Source organism: Perca flavescens, chromosome 16 (genome assembly GCF_004354835.1).
Source record: "Perca flavescens isolate YP-PL-M2 chromosome 16, PFLA_1.0, whole genome shotgun sequence".
Taxonomy (NCBI): Eukaryota; Metazoa; Chordata; class Actinopteri; order Perciformes; family Percidae; genus Perca; species Perca flavescens.
Window position 1 is genome coordinate 20978986 of NC_041346.1, and position 24112 is coordinate 21003097.

Sequence of the window (24112 nt, forward strand, 5' to 3'; positions counted from 1 at the left end):
TCAGTTGCAGCTTTGTTGTGACATAAACTAGCTTAATCCTTTCTCTCCACTGTACAATATTTGGAGGCTCTGGCTTTTTTTATAATATAGACTATAATATTGTTATTAAAAACAAAATGAACAGATAACTTAAATGATCATTTAGAATGTTAGGTAGGATATCAAGAATAAAAACTGTTAGGTTCAAAGTCAAATTAATCTCTTTTTGAACAGTTTGACAATACTGTACAGTAGGAGTTTTGGGCAGCCTCAAATCAGTAAAGTCCCTACCAAGCCAGAAGCCCTCCAACATAAGTCAAATGAATCATTATATGTTGACATAAGAAGAGGACTACAAATAACATCTTTCTGTGAGAGAATATTTCTTCTCACATCCAACTATCAAACTATTGTTGAAGGTCACAATAGTCCCTCCCTCGCTCCCTCCCTTCTTCCTTTCTCTCAGTTTGGCCTCCTCTACCTATCACTGTCCCTGTGGCTCTCTGTGAACCCCTCCCTCTCCGTCCCTCTCTACTTTCTGACACTCTATGTGTCGCTGTTGAACTTCCTTCTGTGTTCCATCTGCCCTTTTCCCACCTCTCCCACTCCCTTCCAGCAGACCCACCTACTCAACGGGTGCTCACCATACAGGCAGGCGGGCACACACACGGCCCGGAGCTGTCAACGCACTCCTCAGACGGTCCACGCTCTACTGCAGTTCAACAGCAGGGGGAGTGTCAGGCTGCAGGGGAGAGGACGGAGGGGGGGTTGAGAGCAGAGCAGCCCTCGGTCCCTGGAGAGGAAAGCTGAAGGACGAAGTAAGTTGAGTTTGATCTGTTTGTTTTGTCTGAGTTATTAGAAATGCACCCCCTCTTTTCTGCACAAACAAGCCTGTAAATGACCCAAAATACCCAAAATAAAACATTTGAAGGCTGCATGTTCACAATTGTGAGAATTTACTGCTTTTCTAGATAAACACTTACAGCAAATTCATATAATTGGCTTTTGGACTGTTGGTCGGACAGAACAAGACTGTGCTCTAGAATATTATTGCCTTTTTATCTTTTTTCCTGACATTTGATGACATATGAGGCCGATCAATCATTGATAAATCAAAAAAATCTGTGATATTGGGATCTAAAAATGATTAACACAGATAGACTTGTGAGGCTTTGTGCTTTCATATGATTTATAGTTTGACACGGTTGAGTGAGGATTCATCACAAAGGTAACAAACTCGCCCTCCCAGTATTCAGGCTCCTGCTTGTTGATAAAGTTTGTGGGGGGAAAATGTGAAATAAAAAATAACAGACATCTATTTTATTCTATTTTATTATCTATGTTTTATTGTTTTTTACCACAAAATTGAATAAATGTCTGACAGTCTCAACAAAATGATCATATTGTTTTATCACAGTACTTGCAGGGATATTGTGTTACAGTAGATTGCATTAGTTGAGTATTTTGTGATTTTCTTTCCACCCCCTGTACTGTATATGTTACATTAGATCTTACAGCACAGTATAATGGTACTGCTTAGTGTACAACAATCCTATGATCTGTCTACTGCCCCCACCTGCTGGTTAGAAATCATGTTTTTGTTACTTAACAAATTGAACCTTGGCCAATCTCAGTGTGTTTATTTATTTGTCTGTGTGTGTGTGTGTGTGTGTGTGTGTGTGTGTGTGTGTGTGTGTGTGTGTGTGTGTGTGTGTGTGTGTGTGTGTGTGTGTGTGTGTGTGTGTGTGTCTGTGTGTGTGTGTTTTACACAAAGAGATGTTCAGTCACTTCCACCCACTTAGTTTCTCTCTATCTAGTTCACAGTGATCTTTCTCCCACATCTATCTCTTGCACCCATTTGACCTAACAATAAAGGAGCAGAACTACTGGGGCCACTGGCCTAATGAACTTCACATACTGACAAGCACAAATAATCAGCCGCCCTGTTATAAAACCCGCAAGTACAGTAATAACAGTTTGCTGGCCAGTGTTGTTTATATCACACCGTTGCTCTCACAAGCCACAGGAGGGGAGAGTCTGTGACCTTAAGAGCTGTGGGTCCTGCACTGTCTAATTCCATGTTTATGGTTTTGCCTTTTATAACACACACAGACGGAGCTGCCCTGGCCACAAGCACATGGAAATATCATCATGCTCCCTCTCCACTGCTAATTGGTGCCTTGGTACCATCCCTCTGGTGAGGATTCAGCTTGGTGCAGGGCGACCTGAGGAGCAATTTCAGCCTTCGCTTCTCTTCCTCTTTCTTTTGCGCCACAGAATTTACTTTACTGCCGTCAAACCAACACTGAAATGGATATTAATAAGAGCAAAGTTCACAACTGACAAAGTTACGTTGTTTGTATGTTTATATGTAAGTTCATATATATTACGGTCGGCACTGCCTATAAAAAAGCGTGAGTGAGATCATTATACTTTAAGATTTGTGTGACCTTGCTCGCTCACACAATACATTTCTGACTAAACACATCCAACAACATCCTCTGTGGGTATCATTAATATCATTAAATACACAGGAAGTGAAAATAATGTTTATGGAATAGTTTTTGTGAATAACTTTTCAAAGTATTGTGTGCACTGCAACATTTTTAGAACATTGAATGGTTTCCTTGGTAACAGTGCAAAGTACTTTGACTCTTAACAACTTGTACACCTTAGCTTCACACAAGCCTCAAATCTGCAGTACTCTTTCATTTAAAACACATATAACATTTAGAAGACAGAGAGCAAATTGTTTTACTGTATTACTGTATAAGTTCTATTTTTGGGTCATTTTTCCTCAGCTCACAGACAGTGAGTGCAAATTTCAGAATGGCTTTTTTTCTTTTGACACACAAAAGAAAAAAAAGCTATAGGTGAGCTCGTATGAGAAGAGATGACAGGGAATGGAGCAGCTGCACAGAGAAAACGCACAGCAGTATGGGAGGGAAACAGAGGGATGAATGGCTTGTGGTGCTGATGTGGAGAGGACAACAAAGTAATTATGGGACGACTATGGATGGATATAGAACTGGGCGAGGGTGGGAGGAGGAAAGGGAGACTGAGAAAAAGAAGAAGAAGAAGAAGAAGAAGAAGAAGAAGAAGAAGAAGAAGAAGAGTGTGGGGGGTGTTGTAACCTGCTCTCCATCACACCATGATAGTTAATTAGCCTCTGACTGTGCTGGCAAACATATTTTGTAGCCATCTGGAGAAGGGGACTTTACTTCATCTGTCTATATTGTGTGTCATTCTATCTATCTGTTTTCTGTGTGCGTCATGTTTACATGCAGGTCTATCTGTCAGTCAATCTGTCTGAGCTTCATCTTCCAGCTTTCTACCATATTGACTAAGGACCCTGCCCTGTGGTATTAAATATATTCACATCCACAGACTCACACACAAACACTCGAAAACCAAGACAGTGGAGCAGTCTATTCTCCAACTGCACTTTTCTCACCATCCACAAGGGGTCATGATTACATTGAAAAGATTCTTCAGCAGGTTTCAACTGTGAGCTGCAGTCATTTGTCATTAATTTCACTTTGTTTGTTGATTCATTTGTTTTTACAATTCTGTGAGAGGCATTAGGCCATGATTTTAGGGTTGAGAAATATGAATGAAACAATTCTATTAACATCTCAACAACAACAACAATTCTATCAGTCTCAATGTGAACTATTCCCAACATGATTTTTAAAGTGCATATTTTAAGAAAAGTCAGAAGCACATGAAACGTGCTCAAATTTACATTCACTCTGTATGTAACACCTCACATCCATTATATACCTACTGTGTTTTATTAGCCAGCTACTCCATGACCAATTAATTACTTAACTAAAAAACAAATTGACCTACATTTTAGGGAGAGAAGAGGGGAAATTATTCACAAACATTTTACCTGTGGGACTGGATTCAAACCCGTTACAAGCACTGCAAATAAAGAAAAGTATAATCACAAGTTAGTGATCAAAATATACCAACAAAAACTGCTATTGGTGACAGCCATAAGGACAAACACGTGAAAATAACAAAATGTGATTATTAGGAACATTAAAACAGCTAACCTTTGAAAGAACTTCAACTGAACCAGCAAGCAGTTTACTGTCACATCCGGGACTGCCATCTTGCATATTCTGCTGTTCATTCTTCAATATTTGGGTTGGTCGCGGGTAATATGTATGAATACTGCTTGCATTGTTTTTTGACTTGAATTGCTCTTTTTGGTTTGTATTTCATTATTTTCTTATTTTTATTTTATATAGGCCTATTACAATTTTTATGTTTACCTTTCTCTATTTATCTGTACTTATTTCTGTCCTTGTGCTGCTGCAACACCTGAATTTCCCCTCCGTGGATTAATAAAGGCATATCAAAAAAATATCTATTTTGCTATTTTGTTGGTTGTTGATACTCTTGTAATTTATTTCTATTAAAAGTGGTTAGATGTTTGGGTCAACACTTTAGAAGTGTGTGTTCAGTATTGTCAATCTGTCATTTTTTATAACCTCACCATTAATAAGAGGGTCATATCTTTTTTTTTTTTACATCACTGTAATAAATAGATTTTTTGGGCTATCCAGTGGTGGAAGAAGTACTCAGATCTTGTACTTGAGTAAAAGTAGCAAATACAAAGTGTAGATATACTTCATCAATAATATTACATCATTATTTATTTGTTGATTATATTTTGTATTAATAATCTGAATCTACAAAGTAACTGAAAACTTAAGTACCAAATAAATGTAGTGAAATGAAAAGTACACTATTTGCTTGGGTAATGTAGTGGAGTACAACTACTCCACTACATTTCACATCCAAATATTGTACTGTACAAGTAAAGTAGCATGAAATGTAAATAAACTGTAATACCCCATAATTCACCACTGGGACTAGGCTACCAACATGGATTTTCATCACAATCGTATGTGAAGTTTACGTAGGCTAGTTTTTTTTCTAAATAAAAATGTAGATTAAAAGTGCAATATGTAATATTGTATGTAATACTGACAGCTAGTGGTTAAAATAGTTACTGCACTACCAATTCAAAATACTGGAGAGTCGTCTCCCCCGCCCCCTCCTGCCCAGACTCGAAGTTCACGGAGGTTGCCAGGCTGAGACCGCAGCATTCACGACAATGTTGCTAGACGCTTTTCTCACATAGCCAGACATTACTCCACAGCACAGCGGAGTAGCTAACGGTAGATACTGGCTATATTGACAGTCATAAAAGCCCGTGCTCACACGGAGCTCTGTAACCAACTGACAGACACACTTTTTCGGCTTAAAATTACAGTATGAACCGCTAAAAACACAACAACCTCACTGTCCTCTCCACACGCCAGTCAGGCACACTTCCTCGGCTTAGAATTACAATACGAAACGCTAAAAATACCATTACCTTGCCAACGGAACACACTTCATTGGCTTAGAATTATGGCAACAATCGCTAAACACACTGCAAACTCACAGTCCTCTCTTTCCGATTTACAGCCCCCCTCTCGTGGCTTAAAATAACTCACCGTTGTCGGCTCCAGCTGCTGAACTACACGTTGTAAACAGCCATGGGCTGCATGCCTGGTCCTCCCGGTAACGTTAACAGTTAGCAGGGTTAGCATGGCGGCGTTAGCCAGGACCAGTCGGGATCACTTTACTGGCTGTCTCAATTGTTTTTGCGAGTAACCAACTCGGGTACTCTAGCTATATAATTCAATGTGAATACACAAATGTTGAAATGACAAAAAATGCCCATCCCTAGTAGCTGTGATAAATTAGCTTGAAGCTAATGCTTACCTGTTCAGGAGAAAATAAGCCAACTCTGCGTCCTTTTGGGATCTAAGCTGTCTCCATCTTTCAAATACATCTCCAATATTTACCAGGGGGTTGTTACGTCTCTGGTCACGCAACTGTTAGAAACATGCTGTTTACTTTTTTTATGTCATGTAGAAATCTATCTCCGTTGATCCTGTTCGTTTGTGTGCTGCTTTCATGGCTGTACTACCGTTACAGCTGTAGCGCGCTGGGTTTACGTTTTTACAGGTATATCTGGCAACCCGGCCTGCCTGTCAAACTGGGCCGTTGATAAAAACACACAGACCAAAACATAAACATAAATTCCGTCACGGAATGTAAATTTCAAAAAGAAAAAATACTGACATTAGCATTGTTGTCAGAAAAGATAGTATTTCAGTTTAACATGTTTCCTTAATATCTGATGAGGCATTGGTGTCATTTTTGGATTTATTACAGTACAAATATTACATATTGGACCTTTAAGAATGTTGTGGTCATTTTTTATTTAATTTTAGTTTAGCTTTTCACCTGGTGCTGTATCAAAACTGTCACACTGTCTGCCAGGCCGGGAGGGGGTAGTGTGACACGTTAAACCAGTTATTAATCAGGTATCTTCTCAAGCAATACTTAATACTGAACTCCTTTTCCCACAATGCTTCACTCTTGAGTGCACGTGTCAACGCTGCCAGCAAACCGGACTGAGCGTCACATTCCTGCATTCCCTTTTTCCTCAAACGTCGGAGATCTAGCTACCACTAGATAGCTAATCCTCTTCTCCACTTTTCTTTGTGATAAAACACACCCATGACACGGCGGATTTGATCTCAGGAGGTGATCCCGGCTTCACCAGGAGTCAAAATCTCTCTTCGGGTGAGGATTTATCTCATCTTAAGCCGTTGAAGGTGTCTGTGGGTCGGAGTGCTATAATGTTAACCGTTAACAGTTTTATAAGATACGCTGGATTTGATGCGAGTTGTCGCTGTGAGTGACGTGGTTGTGGTTTGGCCACCACTGGCAGACCTGTTGCTATAGCTCAGTTGGCGGAGGGTGGTTTAAATTCGCAACGTGTTGTCTGTTGTTTACTCTTGTACTTAAAAGCTAGCTAATGCTAGCCCCGGCTGGTTAGCCGCAAAGCTTGCGTCACCATTGTTACCGGTGATACGCGGGCAGACACGCCAGGGCGTGGAGGCGCTTCCAGATGTCTGTTACTTTGACAGGGACATTGCGGTGCAGTGAGTTGGATAACGTTGTCAATAACGTCCTGTCAAAGTACAGCACTTAGCTAACGGGTACAAACAGTGCTAGCATCCCACCAAGCATGGGCGTGGTTATAGGAGTGCATAATACAAGAGACAAATGTAGGCGTTAATGTAATGATGGAGTCGTTATGTTCAGTTGTTAAGATCACCTTCATAATCAGTTTGCTTTCAGTAACGTTATACTGACAGGAGGACATGATTGTCCATTCAAAATGTTAGATGTCAGTGTGTCCTCCTGCAAAGGAGCTGGGCGTGCTGCAGATCAGCAGCCTGTCTCAGCTGTTGACTCTAACAACAAAGAGTGGATCGCAGCTGCTGCTGGCCTGTGGCAGGACAGAGTGAAATCACGGATATACCTTGTAGGGCTGCCACCTCTTAGTCGATTAGTCGACTAATCGGTCGTTTTGGTCTTAGTCGACTAAGATTTCTTTAGTCGATTAGTCATTTTTTATGCTTATTCATGCTTAATTACTCATTTCCAAGAAACTTCTGAGCACATTTCTGGTAAACACAAGATTTAAAGTGGTGCTTTTGCAGGATTCATTGTGGAGAAACTCAGTTTTACAGATGGTTAATTAACTACATTTATATTGTGCTTTTCTAGTCTTAACCACCTCTCAAAGCGCACAGCTCTGTCAATTAAATCATGTAATCGATTAGTCGAAAAAATCCTATAAGTGTTAATCGATTAAGAATTTCTTTAGTCGAGGACAGCCCTAATACCTTGAACTTTATATGTAACGTAGGATCTGTCATTTCTTGTGAAAACTGAAGCAGTTAGGACAATACAAACCGATGTTTAGCTAGGTAGTTGGTTTGCATACTGTTTAATTAATAAGAACCGGATGGGACAAACCTGAACCATGATGAATGTGTGCTGGCATTATCTTGTCCTTGCCACCTAACAATCAATACCAATATTTGTCATACTCCTACGTCTTAACTGAAACTAAGTGGTCTATCCTATAGGAATCCTGACTGTTGCGTGTATATACTTCAGTTTGCTCTTAACATTCCTGAGATTCCTGCTGTTCAGAGACTGATTGGATCAGAGTGACTTTAGTGAGCTAAATAAATGTTTGCGTGTTTCTACAATTCGCACAACGGAGACCTTACTGAATTGAATGTGACAGGGTTTGACACAATTTGATGCTAAAATTTATCTTAAACAGAAAGCTTTTTCAGTAGAGAATGGATTTGGAAATTGCTAATCAAATTTATACAATCCTGCCCAAGTTGCCCACATTACTGTGGTGCCTCAGCTAGAGGCATATGCTAATAAATAAGTCTGTAAAGTTGTAAGTCCGGTTCACCCCGTGTCTGTAGTCATTGTCAAGAGATATTTAACTTGGCTTAGTGCTGTCATCCAAAGTCTACCCAGAGTCCCAGACTGTCATTTGTCAAGTTTTTTCTTTTACCTTTTTGTGAACATGGTACAGTCACGTGTAGATGGTTTAAAATATATTTTATGAATTGAATATCATTAGATATAATGTAATCAGCTCTATAGATCTTACATAGGCCCAGACATACTTCACCAAAGTTCCAATATGGAGACTGACGATTATGACTTAAAAAAACTGCCAGTGCTTGAATATAGGCCTACGCTTGCAGGAAATTTTAGGGTGTGTCTGTGTATGGATATACAGTAAGCACCTCATGGCTGCACAATATATAGAACTTATCCACGTGTGAATTAATCATAGCTTTTATTCTAACTTTGTAATTTCATGTTGGTGGCAGAAATAGCATGTGAAATGGAAGTAGCATTTTGATTAGGGTCCTCCTTTCCCATTAATATAATGATAATGTGTTATCTTAGGCTTTGAAATAGCTGGTGGCTTATCATATAGCCTTTTCATTTTTTAGGACGTTTAATCACTGCAACGGTCCAATTTAGCATACTCTTGATACTTTACTATTGAGCATTGAAATACAAAGACTATGATCGTGCATTCTCAGTAATAGAACAAATAAATGTATTTATTATTATTATTGTTGATGTTTAAAGGTAAACTATAATGCTTTTCTTTATTTTTTTTGTCATATGTATAATGTTACAATGTCAGATGTTCATGTTAAACTTGGCCAAAGCTTTAAATAATGAGGTAAAGGTAATTGAAAGAAATCCCTGTGAGCAAAACTTCAGATTCCCACTGTCTTGAACGCTCTGGTTTTGACAGTTTATTTTTTTCTATGATTGGTCATCTGCTCCAGGCAGGCTACTTTTTTATTTTGTTTTAAGGCTAACGTTACTGCAGTGTTTACATTGTCAGATGAAGCTATATGCTAAGTCAGGCAAATGCTGTAATCTTGGCTGCCAATGTTGTTAATTTCTCCCCAAATTTGCAGTAGCAGTTAGATTTGTGGCATGTGGCAACCGGAAGTGGCATGTCCTTGCATGTGCCACTTTCCTAAAGCCAAGTGGCGTGTTATTGTGAGGCTAGGTGTTATCGCGAGGCTACGTCGCACCCGGGTTGGGTTCAGGAAAAGAAGAAATGGTTGGGATTAGGAAAAGAAGAACGGGGTTTGGTTGGGTTTAGGAAAAGAACAACGGGGTTGGGTTTAGGGGGAAAAAAAAACATGGAAAAGAAACATCACTTGCGGGACACAAAGTCACATGCGGGGCGCGATCCCCGCTCTCCTGGGTGAAAATCCTGTGTTTGACCCATCCTCATCCCTGACCAATCTCCCTACGCAGATTTTTGCCCTTTCATACTACTCGCTACGACGTCAATTCACACGCAATTGCAAGGTAATGTAAGTCAATGGAGGCCAAACGGCGTTGATAAACACGCTAAAAAACGAGTATGCGTCTTGGTAACACGCCAATAATGGCATACGAATTGTATAATGTGTGTCATACATACGCCACTTCATGACATCAGTCTGAAATGGCATATGGCACGTAATATTGGCATACGGAAGTACATGCCACTGGCACGTGTCACATGACACTTAAAAATCTAACTCCCTCTCCAAATTTGGGTCACATTACTACTGAAACATGTCCGGTTGGATAGTATTTGGTTTAAAAGCCTTTGTCTGCAATTTTTGATGGTAGAAAGTAATGCTATATTCTATTACAATCCATTTCTAACTACAAGTAGGCTAGCTGCTTGCTAACGCCAGGGAAAGCTGTTATCTTGGCTGGAAATGTTGTTAATTTCTCCCCAATTTCAGGTCACATTACTGTCCGGTTGTGTAATATTTTGTTTAGAAGCCTTTATTGGTGTTTTGACACAGTAAAAAGAAAAGTCGCGCTATATACTCCGTTGCACTGAGACAGCAACAGCGAAGCATTGATAGGGAGATGCGGAAACGCTGATCAATCGGAGCAGGCTGGGCCTTTTCGGGAGGGGGGCTCAAAGAGAAAGAAGCTCCAACAGAGTGTCTCAGACGGACGGTGAATACAGGTGCAGCAGCCATGGGCAGTATGAAAAAAAAATGAAGTGTTTTTTGAACATTAAAGTATGTAAACATGTTCTAGTAGAAACCCAAAATACAAATGTATACATGAAAATGCTATATAATAGGGCTCCTTTAAACTTGGCCTGAAAATACAGCTTCATTTAGATCATCTAAGCAGAGTCAGTGCAGTGTCATCACCCCAATGATCTGCAGTCCCAGCACATACAACTGCGATGTGGTGAGTGATTGAGGTGGTGAACTCCGCCCTCAGAGGTCAAACAGTGTTAGAAAAGGAAAAAAACAAAGTAACAGTAACACATAATAATGCCAGGGCTTCATGTGAGTAGCAGCATGGACCTGTATGCCTCATGTTAAAGCTAATGCTAAGAAATGGAGTAGTGTTTTAAAATATGTGGAGTAGCACGCACACAGCTGCATGTTACGGAGAGAGTAAGAGTAGCCTGCAGTAAACTGGAAAACCCTGACTCAGCCTGCGTAGCTCAAATGTAGCCTCATTTCAGTGGGAACTGCTGCTTATTACATTGCCTGAAATGTATGGATGAGTGAGTGGGAAAAGACAATGAAGAAAGGGAGATAGCAGGTGGTGGCTTAAAGATAAGAGCAGAAGGCCTTTAGTTGTCGACTAACCTTTGTTGCCTCTCTTTTCGCTTTTGTTGTCATTCAGCTTTGAGGCCTCAGAACTTCTACCTACACTCCATACATGTTGTCAAGCCGGTGAGCTGAATAACACACCCTCACTTGTTTGCCAGGACTCTGTATTTGTGTGTGTGGATCTGGACAGAAGAGCATTGTTGGCCTACAGTCCCACAGTACTGCACATCCCTAATGCTCTCCCATTAGGTCACTACAGGGGCATAGGGGGACAATGGGGCTATTGTTTTAGGTGTACACACACATACCCTTGGACCCCCCTCTGTGGCATGTGCAGGCTATCTTCTACTGGTTTGTTCTTCTAGATTCAGGTCAGTCCGCTCAAACTGTATGAGTAAACACATTTACTCACAGCAGCTTGTTACAGTGAATGGGAGGCAACTGACTCATTTTGAAGGCTACTATTGCTCTTCTAGCTGAGTTTTGCATGTATTATACTGTATGTGTACCGCCTACTCTTGGAGCTGTGCTAAAAAGGCTGGTATTGTGAAAGAGGAGTAAACACCATAGAAAATTGGGCATCTGCAGTCACACACTTGCTGAAATTTAAACAAAACTTTGGAAAGGTTCTTTTTTTCGCTGTGGCACTTAATTTTCCATACAGCCAACCTTCATGCATCCATATGCACACATAGTGTACATTATATAAATAAAGTCACAGCAGCCCCTTTTTTTTTCTTTTTTCTTTTTGCAAATCGTGAAGCAAAATCTCTTTGTTTCTCCATCTAACCTCTCAAAAATAGACTATGCAAAATTATATTTAAACCCAAGTGCTAGTTTGTTAAGCCAGCCAGTTGGTAGTAGACCAGAATAGGCGAATTAGCAGCTCTCGCTGCATGTGGTGAGAACATGGACTTGGACTCCCACTGGGGAGACTAGGTCTCATGTTCTGCTCTGTTTGGGTTGTGTGGATTATGGTTCTTACTATTTGGTTGTTGTGTAACCATATCAAAGGCTGCAATTCACTGGTAGCTCAGTGCTTGTTTTACTATGCCGTGATACAACCAGTAGGATATGTTAGAAGACTACTGTGGACCCCTGGGTATAATAGTTTACATAGTTGTTATGCTTTATGTTGCAGATTAGGTATGAAATTAGGGAATACTCTTCTAATATTGTACTGAAATCAGTACATTTTGAGAAATAAGTGTGACCCCAATTAGGGTTGTGCTTGTATCACTTGGTGATACGTATTCAACACCTCTCATTCAGTGGTCCTGGGAATGTGTAAATTCACCATATTACCATGCCTTCTGAACTACACTGTTTAGTTTTAAAAGTAAAGATAACTTCATAATTTGAAAGTATGTTTTTCCCTTTTACATGCATGTATCAGACAAGATCAGTTGAGCAGGGAGGGACATTGCACAATATATTATGATCACAATTGTTTCTCTTTGCATGTAATCAATCTACTATCGGCTGTTCGGAGATTTATCCTATCATCAAGTGTGGATGGTGTAGATTGGCATTTGTCTCTTCCTCTCAAACAAAGAAACAATGTGCTGTCCAGTGCCATGCTGTGTCTGCCTGGCCAATTCAGTATCAGTTTGGATGGCGCTGGGCTCCAAGCAGTCTTCAGCTTGGTTTTACTGTAGTACATGCTGCTTTGCATTTTACTGTCTGGATCTTTCTCTGCTGGTGGCCTGTAGAGTCACTGGCTGTGACAGGTATCCTAGTTTTAGTCCACCATTCATTTCACTCAATTACCTTCTCTGTATTTCCTTTGCCCGGTTTTCTGACCTCTGAATCCCTGCTCACATCTCTGAATAGTTCAGCAGCTCAAATACACACAGCTGCCAGTTTCTTAAGTACACAGATCTAAAACTAATGCAACAGCCTTGCAATAAATCCGGTCATGAAGTAGGGCTGGGCGATACGGAGAAAATCAAATATCACAATATTTTTGACCCAATACCTCAATGTCGATATTGTAGGGTTGACAATTCGCACTTTCACAAAATATTTTTACAATTTCGATTTTTGATATATAATCATCTGTAATGTGGATTTAATGACTAAGTGGGTAAAGGCAAATAATAGAACAGCTAGAACAGTCTGGTAAGTTCACAAAATGACATAATTTTACTGTAATGCAGCTTGTAAAACCAGGAAGAGACAACACTTATGCACCATATTACAATATCCAAAATCTAAGACATCTAGTCTCATATCACGATATCGACATAATATTGATATATTGCCGAGCCCTATCATGAAGTTTATAATGTTTAGTCTTTGTTGAAACAGTTATAGAGAGGTGATGACTCAAATGTATGGTTATTGTGGCTGCTACAGTTATAGCGCTCTTTTTAATTATACTGTGTTCAACTTACTAGAACATACATAAGGTTTTAACACAAACAAACTACTGTATTTAATAAGCATGGAGAAGATGACATGGTGTTGCCTGAACAAGAAATTTTAGAAGAATAGAAGTAAACCTTGATGAAGTGTGTTGGATACTCTCAGGGGCCATCCACATGGAGACACTTTTTGATGCAAACGTATGTTTAGCATCGTTTGGGCCGGTCGTCCAAACGAATCCTCTAAGCGCACTGCCTGAAAACGCACTTTTTTGAAAACTGGTCCCAGGGTGACAAAATTCGAAAACTGCTCCCTTTTGGCTTCGTTTGGATGGCAAAACCGCATACGTTCGTATCAATGATGTCATCCACGCCCCTCGACCTCTTTTACACCCTCACGGCCACTGACACACACAACTGCGGTGAAGCTAAGCGAGCATATCCCATCTCCATGGTCAAACGAGCTCACTTCATCTAAATACTTTGTCTCTGCTCCCTGACACTTCCCTCTGCCGGTCCTAGATTCTACACAAGATATATTGCTCACGTTATGTAGCTAACGTTAAACATCGCTAAAGTAGCTGACCACTCCAGCAGCGACAACGCTAGCTGCTATAGTTAGCTGTTTATAAAGTGGAAGTAGACAATTTATCATCTAGCTAGCTAATCTGTCTGCTTATCAACTCCTTGAACGGATTATAGCAACTTTTACCACGGCTTATTGTAGAAAGGCTACTGCAAGAAAAACGTGTAGATTATCAAAAAGACATTGGCTCATTGATGTTTGTTTGACTGCCGATGTTAGCTAGCAGAGCTAACGTTAGCGCGCTAACGTTAGCTTGCTGCTAGCGCGCTGCAATCATATCCGATGGCAGACAGAATTGCAAAATAAAAAGCAATCCAACAGCACATTATATAGTGTAAACAATGACAGGTTTTCTTGTGGCGACCTTTATAAAATGAGCAGTGGTGAAAGTTATTATAGTCCATGGATGTATTAAGAGAATGTTGTAGTCTAGTCATGATGAGGAAGTGGAAGTGTCTATGCTCTTCTTCTCCGTTTTTGGGTGAATTTCTGTAGCAGAAATTCCACAGGCCTGGAATATGAAGTAGCGCGTTGAGTAATTTACAAATGTATTCGTTTGGACGCAACAGGGAAGACGGGTAAAAAAAAAAAAAAAGATCGTTTTGGTACGTGTGGACGATGCCAGTTCTTTTAGCCACAGCAGCACAACAATGAAGCTAAAAGTGTGGCAGGCAGTTTGTTGGAACAGCTGGTAGAATTGAGGGAGGGAGAGCGAAAGGGTGGAGACAGGAAGGAGCAGGGGGAAGTCAGGATATGTGGGACTGAAAGATGTAGTTTGAGAAGGGGAAGGAGCGTGGGACACAGACAAAGATAGAAAGGGGGGTGGGGGATCTGATACTCTCCCATGTTACTACAAACAGGCCAATGCTACAACCCACAGACAACCCACATGACATTTTTTTTCAGTGCAATCAATCAATGCCCACTGCAACATACTACTTCATCAGGCGCAACCATCGTCAGTCTGACCGACTCTCTTTCTTGGTCAGCACTAAATATTTTTTGGTTTTGGACTAATGATTGAACTAAACAAGGAATTGGGCAATGTGAAATTGTGATGGGCTCTTATCTATTCTCTGACATTTAATTGGCCAAACAACTAATTGATGAACGTCACCGATTTAGCATTGCTATAGCTTTTGTTGGACTCCCAATGGGGCAGTTTAAAAATAAATAAATAAAAGGTATCAAAATCAATGCAGCAGAACCAGGATTGTCATCTTTTTTTTTTTTTTTTTTTATCCCACACACTCTTCCTCCTTGTCAAAAAACCTTGCATCCAAAATACAGACAGTATGGTCAGAGATTCGGGTGTGTTTTGCTAGTAGCTACATTTTCAAGGTTCTGTCCCAATGACGCTGACTTAAGTTATGCAACTTAAAGGGCTTTATACATCTTTTTCTACACATGCTGTAGTACCCCCAAGACCTGTAAAAAGGCTTTGGTGTGTAAAATTGGCGCACAATAATCAAGAGATCAATCAATAAGAAAATAATTGTTTATTTGCAGCCCTAACTCCTTGTGTGTGTGAGTGTGGAGGCCTAGGCTCAGAATTTATTTGGGCCTACTGCTAAGTTAAAATGCAACCCGTTTTTTTGAATGCTTATGCTTCCCGTCATCATTTGCATCAGTGCCTTTTGTAATGTGAGAGCCCATATCATTGCTTTGTCTTAAAGTCTTGTGTATGTGAGACTCCTTGCGACGCTATTTGTGCTCCTGACCTTGCAGAGCCAGTTTTTCTGTTCATTCAAAGATCAGAAGTCCACCAGCCTGCCCTTTGTTTTTCTATGCCTGTGTGAGATGAAATCTTTGCTTTAGTCACAACCACAACCTCTGCCTCTCTCTTGCACCCTACAGGGATGAGGGTAGTTTGTGTTGTTGACTCTCAAATGAGCATATTTGTGCCACCTTAGGAATATTATAATGTTATAATGTAAAGGTAAAACTTGTTTCTCCTCCACCTGAAGAACATTGATGTTATTGTTGTTAAGCTGAACGATAACCCCACTGTGGAAGCAAAGCAAATGTAACCACCACTTCTTTAAAAGCAGATTTGGAGTGGTAATAAAACACAGCAGGATAAAAAGAGATTTGAGTCATGTCCAAGATAAAGACACAGAACCAGTGTTTACTTTGGATATTAATGCTGATGTTATTTGGGGGTGACTATAATGTTACAAGCCTTGTGATTTGTTTGTCTTGCTACACAGCAAGCACATGAACTACTATGAAAATAATCACACAGATGCAGAAATACAAATAAATCATAGCTACAAAAAGAAGGAGAACTCAATGAGTTGTATTAACAGATGGGTCAATAGCTATTGGCAGCCGCTTCCCCTCGGGCAGTAATTCTATACTACATGTCAAGGACAAGAGTAGGACATCTGACTGAGCTGCAACCATTACCAAAATGCATCGAACCTAGTGCTGCAAACTGCCAGACTACAATTACTGAATGCTTCTTCATTCATTTAAACTGTGTAGTAATTAATGGAGCTCTGCTATATTCACAACAGAACAGTTGAAATTTTGAACTGAGATGAAAATCCAAGGCCAATGCCCCTACAACCTTACCTCATATATAATTTGGTATTATATCGATATATGAGGCAACAGTAGGAATAATTAAGTAGTGCAAATGTAAGTGCTTATACTTGTATGTGCATGCCTATACATGTACAGCATGTGCAAGCACATATACAGGAGCCTACGAGGGTTATGCATCACATGTTTCTGTACGCTGTTGTAATTTCCTGAGGTTAAGAAATGTCTGCAAGGCAGCTGGTCCGAGCACTGATGCCTCTTTAGCCTTCTGGCTACAAATCAGTCAATTTCAGCTCAAACATCCATGAAGACTCAACTCATTCTCAACATTCTGCTGGAAACTGACGAAAGCACAGAGGTCATCCAGCTCGCAGTCCGACGCCTGCACACCGGCTAGCAGGATGCCCAGCAGAAAAGTCACATTCAGTGTTCAATTCCTCCATGCTTGGCACGGGTGCCCCCTCTGATGTAGAGATGGAAATGGTAACCATAGGTTGTAGCTAATAGCCAGCTTCACTTTTTCCTGTGTTAACTCTGATGTTTACAGACCAGGCCAGCAGAATTAACAGGCAACTGGTGAGTCCCCTTCTCTGATGAGGCACTCGTAGTCATGAGATGGCTGCAGAGATGGTCTTGCTAGCTTAAACTCATTTTCTCCACCTTTTCTTTGTGTTTACATTGAAAACTTGACCGGCCAGCTGGATAGCTTGCCCAGGTTAGCAGAGTCGGCAGAAGATGCAAGTTGATCTCCCGATCCTCATAACCAAATGCCATCACTGTTCAACGTCAACCACATGAAGCACAACTAATGTTTTTAAAAAATCTCCAGGCTAATCAAAGCCTTGGTATTAATGTATGGGTTAGATTACACTACTGACATGTGAGGATTAGACTCTGATACTACAGTAGGTCAGATTAGGACATGTTGACACTACTACATAGTATGCAGAGATTAAAGCATTAGTCCTAAATGTACATAAACAAAAGCAGCAGGTAGTGACGAGTACAGAGACTCACCATCCTTAAGCAAGAGGTTCCGAGTTCCAGTCTCTTGCTCAACAGGGGTGCTGTCCTATAGTTGGCCCTGAGGTCTGATCCTCTAATTGGGCATTTCCCTCTTGGTAATGCTTGTCAATACTAACTCAGTAGCTGTTATTGGTAGTCAAAAAAGGAGAAAAAAGATGAATTATTTTGTATGTTGAAATAGTTGGTGTGATCTCAGTCTTTACTGTGTTATGTTGTTGTGGTTGTTGTTTGATAAGTTACTACACAGTGCCGCAGTAGGTGAGTTGAGATGTGATGTAAAATAGACTAAAGAGAGTATTTAGGATAAAGCACTCCTCATGGAATTAGATAGCCCCATAGCCCAGAACCAAAACAATAGGTTTGAACTTTGTCTGACTGACTGGTCACTGCAAATGCACAGGGTTCCCCAGTGAGTCCCCAGGGTTTAGCAGATACCATTCTGCGTGCCCCAGGGCAATAAATCCTATTTGCATGGCTGGTGATCAAGCCATGATGTAAAGGAGCTTAGTAGCAATAGACAGCCAGGCAGAAAGCTGCTTCCCTGTTGGCCACGGGTCTAACGCACACACACACACACACACAAGACAGACACACAAGACAGACAGCAAGGAAGAGGTGGAAAAAGAAATGGGTAAATGGACATGGAGAGGTGAATGAATGCTGATGCCAAAGAGAGTTTGGACAAAGACATTTGCAGTGATGAATCAGAGGTTTTTCAAAAGGTGGATTTGATGTAATCGGAGTGAAACAACAACCTGGGCCTGCTGTAGAGTCCACTCTAGGGCAGTCTTGCTGTTGGACACTGTGGGAACAAGGAGTGCATACATGTAGATGTTTGTTGACAGCAGTGAGGTTATGTGCCTTCTTTGAGTGTTGGGAAGTTGCGGGGGATCAAGGTGAGAGAAATGCATATTGTTATTGCTGGTACTACTTAGTGCTGCAACTAACTGTTATTCTCATTTTGAAATATTCCTGTCATATTTTCCTCTTCCTATATCTTTTCAAATAGTTTTTTTATCGAGCCAACAGTCTGAAAACCCAAGTACATTCAGTTTACTGTCATATATGGTAAACAAAAGTATAAAACCATCACATTTCAGAAGCTGGATCTGGAGAATATTTGGTGTTTTTGCTTTAAAAATGATTAAAACAATTAACTGAATATTAAAATAGTTGGCAATAAATTGTTGTCAAACAAATGTATTATTTGCTTCAGCTGTACTGGCACTATACTCAGCATGTTGTTGATATTCATGTCGTTGTTTTGATGTTGGTCTTATTGTACACACAAGCCAGCCTTCTAATCACAGGATGTATGCTCTAGATAGATTATTAGCCACACAACATGGAAGCTCCTTGTTGAGTTTTTAGCTTACTCCTCTCTCTGTATCTTTCTCTTCCTCTATCCACAGGTCACTTTCCTCCTTCCCTTCCCCTCCTCCCCTTCCAACCGTCACAGCACTGGTTGTCATGGAGAATTCTTCAGTTGCATCTGCATCGTCTGAGGCTGGAAGCACACGCTCACAAGAGATAGAAGAGCTGGAGCGTTTCATCGACAGCTATGTGCTGGAGTACCAGGTGCAGGGGCTTCTGGGAGACAAGGCAGATGGAGACTTGGACTTGGACAACGGTGTCAAGGTGCCACAGGTCAGAGCCTTATTACATGAATGGATGGCATTCTCTAAATAGTCCCGTATCTGTTAGCAGTAGTGGTTATTTGTAGTAGTGTCTCTGGCTTGGGTCTTCCAAAACGTGCTGGTGGGGTACAGCCTGCATCAAAACAGCTGCCTCTACTGTTGTGATTAATGCAAATGGAGACAAATGTGGAGGTACATCCACCAAACACTGCAGCTGGAAGAAAAACGCCAGATAAACTTACTTTTACTTTACATTTGTGTACCTTCTCTCCACCAGTGGACCGATGACTGTAACAACAAGAAAGATGGCAGCTGGACGTCTTCACGGGGGAGAGGCTCAACCAAGCCAGTAAGTGTGTAAGTGTGTGTGTGTGTGTGTGTGTGTGTGTGTGTGTGTGTGTGTGTGTGTGTGTGTGTGTGTGTGTGTGTGTGTGTGTGTGTGTGTGTGTGTGTGTGTGTGTGTGTGTGTGTGTGTGTGTGTGTGTGTGTGTGTGTGTGTGTGTGTGTGTGTGTGTGTGTGTGTGTGTGTGTGTGTGTGTGTGTGTGTGTGTGTGTGTGTGGGTTCTGCTTATTTCACAGCTTTGGGGATGATGTTGAAAAGCTAGCAAGATTTGGAAGTAGCATTTTCTCGGGGCTCTGTCTAACCCGCAATTTTACTTCATGTGTCATTCACCGGTAAGCAAACCCCTAATATTATCATACCGAATGTCTAAAACGCGTCTGCTGTTAGCAATGCGGCGACAAAACGCATTGAGCTCAGGCTCGTACACGGGAGGGGTAGAGTACACGCTGCGGGGCAAGGAGGCATTTCATTGGTTCTTTCCAAGCAGACCGCAAGGCAGTGATTGGTGATAGGTGGGCGTTTTTACAGGAGAACAGCAGCTACAGATGACCGATCTTTATCCTTTTTCAGAGCACATTATAAAGACCATTTCCAACAATATATATAAAAATAAAGTGTATATTGGAAATAGTTACCAACCCTGCCTTTAATTAATGCATTGAATAATCATTCACAGTCTAGTTTTGCATAGCATATTCATATTCTACTCAAGGGCTATAGTGGAATAAAATGTTTGGGTTAGCTGTATCCTACCATCGATCACAAGGGCCGTAATGAAAGGAAAGATGGACCCCAGTCTGATATTGACTTAAAAAAACTTAAAGTTTGAGCTTAACAGGTTCTCTGCCTTCTCAGAATTAGTTCCCTCCATAACCTGACTCCCGGGCCTGCTAGGCCTTGTTTTCTCCCGTAAACGTGTGCAAAATATGCATAAACACTATTTTAGAATATTAGAGGTGACTAAACAGCGGTTACGTGTGTTGACCCTCCACTACAGTTCTAATTCTACGGCCACTTCCATGTTGATGTTGTCTCCTTCTGTGCTCATATAGACCCTCATGGTTACTGGAGCGTCGCTTTGATTATTAAAGCGTAGGTTTGCTCCGCTCTGAGTTCTCTATGTTCAGGTTAGTCTTTCCCTCTCTGTCAGCTGCTCAAGTGTATGATTAGAGGAGACTAACACGAGCCGTAAGCGGTCCACAACTCTTTTGCTTGCTTGTGGTTGCCGGAGACAAGGTATGCTCTTAATGACTAACATGAGATACTGTGAGGCTAGAGCCAGTAATTTAATAATTCTACATTAATTAATTGTGTGTGTGTGTGTGTGTGTGTGTGTGTGTGTGTGTGTGTGTGTGTGTGTGTGTGTGTGTGTGTGTGTGTGTGTGTGTGTGTGTGTGTGTGTGTGTGTGTGTGTGTGTGTGTGTGTGTGTGTGTGTGTGTGTGTGTGTGTGTGTGTGTGTGTGTGTGTGTGTGTGTGTGTGTGTGTGTTGCTCCCCAGAGATTCATTGGTATGATTCACCAGGAAGTGAGTGGTGAAGCAACATGGGTGATAGATTCAAAGAGAACAGAGTGATAGAGGTAAAAAAGGGACTAATATTTAATTGTCAGTATATCGATACATCAAATTCCTGTCACTGCATTTTGAGTGCAGTATAAATAGGGAGTTGATTTTTCCCATTTAGCTTCTAGAAGGAAAATGTCCAAGACTTGGCAATGAAACTAGAGTTTTGATGCCCTTGTGGTATATTCTCCCATGCAGAGTAGACCGAAACTCTAAAACAACTACCAACAATCAGAAACTGAAATAAACATGTGGTGACAGAAATGGGAGCTGTTTTCTCAGCTCAACAAGTGCAGTTCTGCGCTGTTCTCTGTGTTGAATGTTTTGTTAAGCAATATAATACAATACAGGTTGCTGTTACACAAAACAAGTGTAAAAGCAGGTGAAATGGCACACTGGCCTCACGTGACAAAACCCATACAGTTTATTTCATTTGTGTATAAGGACAATGCACATTAAAGGCATTTCTGTATATGGACACATACCTCTGCCCAGCTGCTATGGACTTTGATTCAGTTTTACTCAAATATAAAACTGTTGCTGACTTATTTTGTTGTAGCTGTGGTTTCTTCTGTGTTCCCCACTGTGATTAACTTTGACAGAAAAGTAAACACATATCATTTTGAATAAAACAGAATACCTTTTTCAAATTTCATTCCCTTTCTCATCTCCGCAGGACGAGTGGGAACACAGCAGTAACGGCAGTACAGGTTCCCGGCCCAGTTCAGGGTCTAGACCAGGATCTGGCTCACGCTCCGGCAGCAGAGGCAGAAACAACCAGTTCACAGGCCCTGCCAAGGTACAGTTTGTGTGTTTGTCTGCTGTCTTAGTGCCACCACATTCCAGTGTTCCTAACCAGTGTTACAAACTGGGTATGTGGAGTTGGAACGTCATGGGCAGGCAAGGAGGGTCTAATGACAGACGCTAGGGCTGGGCTATAGGGAGAAAATCAGATATCACGATATTTTTTACCAAATACCTTGATATTGATATTGCGGTGATATTCTTGGGTTGACAATTGGTGCTTTAACAAAATATCTTCACACTTAGATTTTAGATAAATAATCATCAGTAATGTGGATATAATGTCTAAGTGGGGAAAAGGCAAATAATAGATAGCTAGAACAGTCTGGTAAGTTCAGAAAAGTACATCACTTTACTGTAATGCAGCCATTAAAACCAGTAAAAGACAACACTTATGTCATATCATGATATTACGATATCCAAAATCTAAGACGATATCTAGATATAATATCGATATATTGCCCAGCCCTAACAGACAGTATTGAGTTGCATTATGGGAAGTGTAAGATCCAACATTTTTAGGGCTGACCCATACTGGGGACTTAAAGTCCAGATATATTGGCCTCTAATTTGATCATTCTCTTTTAAGTTTCCTAACTTTCTGGAAGTGCGGTACTAAGTTTGTGGGATACACAATAAATACACTGAAGGACAACTGTAGGTGCATAGATACCATACATATATTAATTTTTTTCTAAAAAATACTACATGCATTGAATTTAGAGCCTTCTAAAAAAAATCATATTTCTTTTTAATTAAAAAAATGATGCACCAGTTTATAAATGTTAAATTCAAGCTAATTGAGCTTGGTATGTGATGGTTTGGCAAAAACGTGTTTTGTAGTCATCCTGAAAATATTTTCCTTGTGTGTTGTCGGGACAGAATGGGAACATGGGCTCCTTTGACATCCTGGGGACAGACATATGGGCTGCCAACACAATGGACTCACGCGGGTAGGTCCCTCGCTGTTTAAAAAAATCTAATATGTTGTACTGCCTACTGGGTCTGAATTCCAGCCTTAGTTTCTGGAGGGTCATATGACACACACTGAGACTTTTGCCTTTTTTGCTCTCATGCTTTGTAACAGTCTTTTCATTGTCTTTGACTTCCTTCTTACAGCTCTATTTCTTAATTTGAGGTCTGCTGTTTCCTAAATATTGATTAGCTTTCTCCCGGTAAGCCTGAGACGGTATTTTTCCAGCTTTTGTCTTAAAGACCCAGATCACTGCTGACGTTTGTTGTGGGTATAAAATAATAGATATACACAAGAAATGCTATAAGGGACATCATATTCAAAAAGCTCAGTCAGCTCTGTCACTTCATCCCAAACTAACTAAGCTACACTGCTAAACTGAGTTTGTGCTGATAAGTATTTTGTTTCAGTGTTTGGAGGCTGGAGGCTCGACTGATTCCTCTGAAAATATTGTTAATATTCTATTAATATTATATTAATATTAACTTAGAAAGGAGGAGAAAAAAGGAAATGAGTGAGGAATGAATCAGTTTAACAGGAGGGAGAACTGGTTGCCATGGTAACAGCTGCAAGGCAGCCTCAGCTACCTGAGTTCCGGCCACGTTGGCACATCTGAGCACACAGTGAAGGAGCAGTGGATGATGTAAGCAATTCTCCCTCCATGCAGACAGAGATGTAGTGTAGTATAGATTGAATATTGGATAAAAACTGACAGTGATCACCTTGGTTGGGAGTCATTTCTGCCTTTCTTAAAGCTGTGTGAAAGCAACAACCTTAGAATGAAAAATGTTGCTGTTGCTTAGAGTCTTAAAACAGAATGTTGTTTGAAGCTTGAGTTTTAACTCCGTTACTTGGCTCAACCTTGAGCAAGACGTTTATCAGTGGCACCTTTGGGAGGCACTGGTTATGGTTATGGTTAGGGTTAGGTGCCTTGAAGGCAAGACACTGGATCCCAAACTGCTCCAGATGTGCATGCACAGAATGGGTAAAATAGTAAGTCTCTTTGGACAAAGGTGTCAGCCAAATGGAACTTATGTTATCTGATAAAGATAAAGAGAAATTTGCAGAAAGGAAATTCTTTTTAAAATCTAGTGAATAAAATATCTGGTCAGACAGCCTCACCTAGTGGTGACCAAAGTCTATTGTAGCACCATGTAGTCCGTGATTGATAGAGCCTTCTATTAAATGTGGCTGCACCCCAATAACTTACCACCCCACAGT

The 24112-nt window shown here is 40.7% G+C and overlaps 1 protein-coding gene and 1 long non-coding RNA gene across 5 annotated transcripts in view; both read left to right on the forward strand.

The window, feature by feature from the left end:
* Window positions 1-454: 454 nt before the first annotated feature.
* Window positions 455-4356, forward strand: LOC114571145 (uncharacterized). Its single transcript, XR_003694617.1, has 2 exons — window positions 455-797; window positions 2092-4356. It is a non-coding gene; the product is annotated as an uncharacterized LOC114571145 (long non-coding RNA).
* Window positions 4357-6434: 2078 nt separating this feature from the next.
* Window positions 6435-24112, forward strand: part of ctif (CBP80/20-dependent translation initiation factor) — a 58899-nt gene continuing 41221 nt past the window's right edge. For 3 of the 4 annotated variants that reach the window (XM_028601429.1, XM_028601431.1, XM_028601430.1), the window contains exons 1-5: window positions 6435-6636; window positions 18986-19220; window positions 19488-19559; window positions 21791-21913; window positions 22801-22871. In XM_028601429.1, the coding sequence (XP_028457230.1) occupies window positions 19044-19220; window positions 19488-19559; window positions 21791-21913; window positions 22801-22871 (443 nt within the window). In that variant the 5' untranslated portion in view covers window positions 6435-6636; window positions 18986-19043. Of the gene's footprint in view, window positions 6637-18985; window positions 19221-19487; window positions 19560-21051; window positions 21132-21790; window positions 21914-22800; window positions 22872-24112 lie in introns of those variants that run through there. The other variant, XM_028601432.1, reaches the window with a different exon arrangement.